At 43.7% G+C, this 2,261-nt stretch overlaps 1 protein-coding gene across 1 annotated transcript; it reads right to left on the reverse strand.

Moving 5' to 3' along the window:
* Positions 1–586: 586 nt before the first annotated feature.
* On the reverse strand, positions 587–1,481 carry LOC121987806 (calcium-binding protein CP1-like). The gene has a single exon (XM_042541531.1). The coding sequence runs from the start codon at positions 1,405–1,407 to the stop codon at positions 892–894; it is 516 nt and encodes a 171-aa protein (XP_042397465.1). The 5' UTR covers positions 1,408–1,481; the 3' UTR covers positions 587–891.
* Positions 1,482–2,261: the final 780 nt, after the last annotated feature.

Consider the following 2,261-nt stretch of genomic DNA (forward strand, 5'->3'; position numbering starts at 1 on the left):
ATGCCCCATCGTTGTATCAAAGGTCATATCATCCATATCTTGCACTGTGGAGATCTCATGAGGATCACACTATGTTACTCATACTACTCTATGTGTTTGGATACTCATGTCTTCAACTCATGTATTTTGACAATCTATGGAGGGCTCACGTGCTGTTTTGGATATTTGAGACTAGAAGAAGCGTCGGAGTCAGAGTGGAGGTGAGCCGGAGCATCCGAGCGATAGAACCGGCCAGATATAAATGGGATATTCGAACGAAGAGTTGAGCCCCTAACTCAGTATAAAACTAACCACAGATTGACGGATCAGCTCACAAGAAGATTGACAAATCAACCCTAACAAATTGGCTCAACTGAGAAGAAATGATCATCGACGTCTCTTAACTTTTGACCCAACTCAACATATCGATTTAACCTAAATACTCCCGGTATCATACGATATTATCTCTTAGAGTTGAACCTAATTGCTTTTGGACATTTGAGAATTGCCACTTTTATCAGCCACACAAAACACTTCTGATACGAAAATACTGCGCTCTGATGACATAAGACAAAATTTTAACGATAACACAGAGAGCGGGTCATCCTGAACCACCGATCAAGACACTATCAGACAAATCCATCAACTGGACACGTTTTACGTATTCCAAGTCCACCATTATGGACACGTTGTACATATTCCAAGTCCACCATTATTTGAAGAATGAAAACTACTCGTGTCATTAGGTGATTGGAGTTGACTTTGAGTACGACCAAGCGTCTTTACAGATCCATTAATTATTTGGGGAACGATACAACAGTATTTGAAATCTATAGACTTGTTGCATATGTATTAAGCATAATAAAATGGTTAGGCAATTTCGCAGTAGCAACCGAAGGGATCCACAGAATTTCAAGAGGCGTCGGAGAGATCGACGGCGAGGATCCTGAGGAGGGCGTCGAAGCTCACACCGTCGGCCGCGTCGCCTCCGCCGGTCGACCGGATCATTCCCCACACGTCCTCGTCGTCGGCCGGCAGCCCCGCCATCACCAGGTAGGACTTCAGATCCCCGAACCCTACCTTCCCGTCGCCGTCCCTATCCATCACGTCGAACGCCTCCTCCAGCACGCCGCCGGCGCCGGCATCACCGCGGCAGAGGACGCGCTCGAACTCCTCGAACTCGACGAGGCCGTCGCGGTCGGCGTCGGCCGCGGAGATCATGGACGCGATGTCATTCTCGGAGAGCGACGCGGCGCCGAGGTCAGAGAAGGAGGAGGAGAAGAAGAAGAACTTGAGGTCGTCGCGGCCGATCTTGCCGTCGCGGTCGGCGTCGAGGACGTCGAAGGCCGGGCGGAGGCCTCGCGGGGCGCCCCTGCGGGAGGCGGAGGGCGAGGGGTCGCTGCGGTGGGGGCGGCCGGAGGTGCACATCGTTGGCAACCGCAAAGGGCGGAGGAGGAGAGGGCAACAGGCTGAGATTCTTTGGAGGTGCGTGTTTTTTTTGAGGTCGAGGTTGAAGGCTATTTATCGAAAAGGAAAATAGGAGGTGACGTTATCGCTGACGCTATCGACAAGGATTCCGTCGCAGCTGAGCCATTTGAAATTATAAAATTAATTAAAACTTTTTTAAAATAATATTTTTTTAGCAGAATTAATGATTAGCTTACTAATTTATATAGATATGTGAATTGATTAATTAGAGTTTTTATTTTGTAAAATAGGTAAGTTTTATTTTTGTAGTAAAGCAAATATTTTAAGACGTAATAAAATATTTTTAAAAAAAATAAAACTAAGATTAGTTTGGTAATTTGATCCGGTTCGGAGCCTGCAATCAAACCGTTAATTTTTGTAATCATCGTGTCAAAGTGGTAAATAAATGGACGGTCAGGTTGTTTTTGGTCAACGGACATAAAAAGAACCCTACTTTGAACTAGTATAAATAAAGACAGACGATCCAAAAGATAGAGAAACTGAGAGGAAGAAGAAGCTTCCTCGGTCAAGAAGGAACGCAGCGGCCATGTTGGCCTCTTATAATTTAATTAAAATACTTATATAAATATAGAAATAATAATAAATTTTAAAAAAATGATGCCCAACATATTTACTTAATTATAATTGAAGAGATTGTTAATTCAATGCAGATAAAAAAATTCATTAAAAATCTCCTCTGGATGGAGAAATCTCTTAAACATTCAAAACTCAAAAAACAAAGTTAAACTCAGACAAACTCAAGCGCAAGTGTTGTTACTCTATAATTCTTATTGTACTTAGCTTCTGAGAGCAGG

This window comes from Zingiber officinale, chromosome 5B, assembly GCF_018446385.1.
Source record: "Zingiber officinale cultivar Zhangliang chromosome 5B, Zo_v1.1, whole genome shotgun sequence".
NCBI lineage: Eukaryota > Viridiplantae > Streptophyta > Magnoliopsida > Zingiberales > Zingiberaceae > Zingiber > Zingiber officinale.

Coding starts and splice junctions, on each gene's coding strand:
- LOC121987806 (XM_042541531.1), bottom strand. CDS start 1,407: ATGTGCACCTCCGGCCGCCCCCACCGCAGCGACCCCTCGCCCTCCGCC.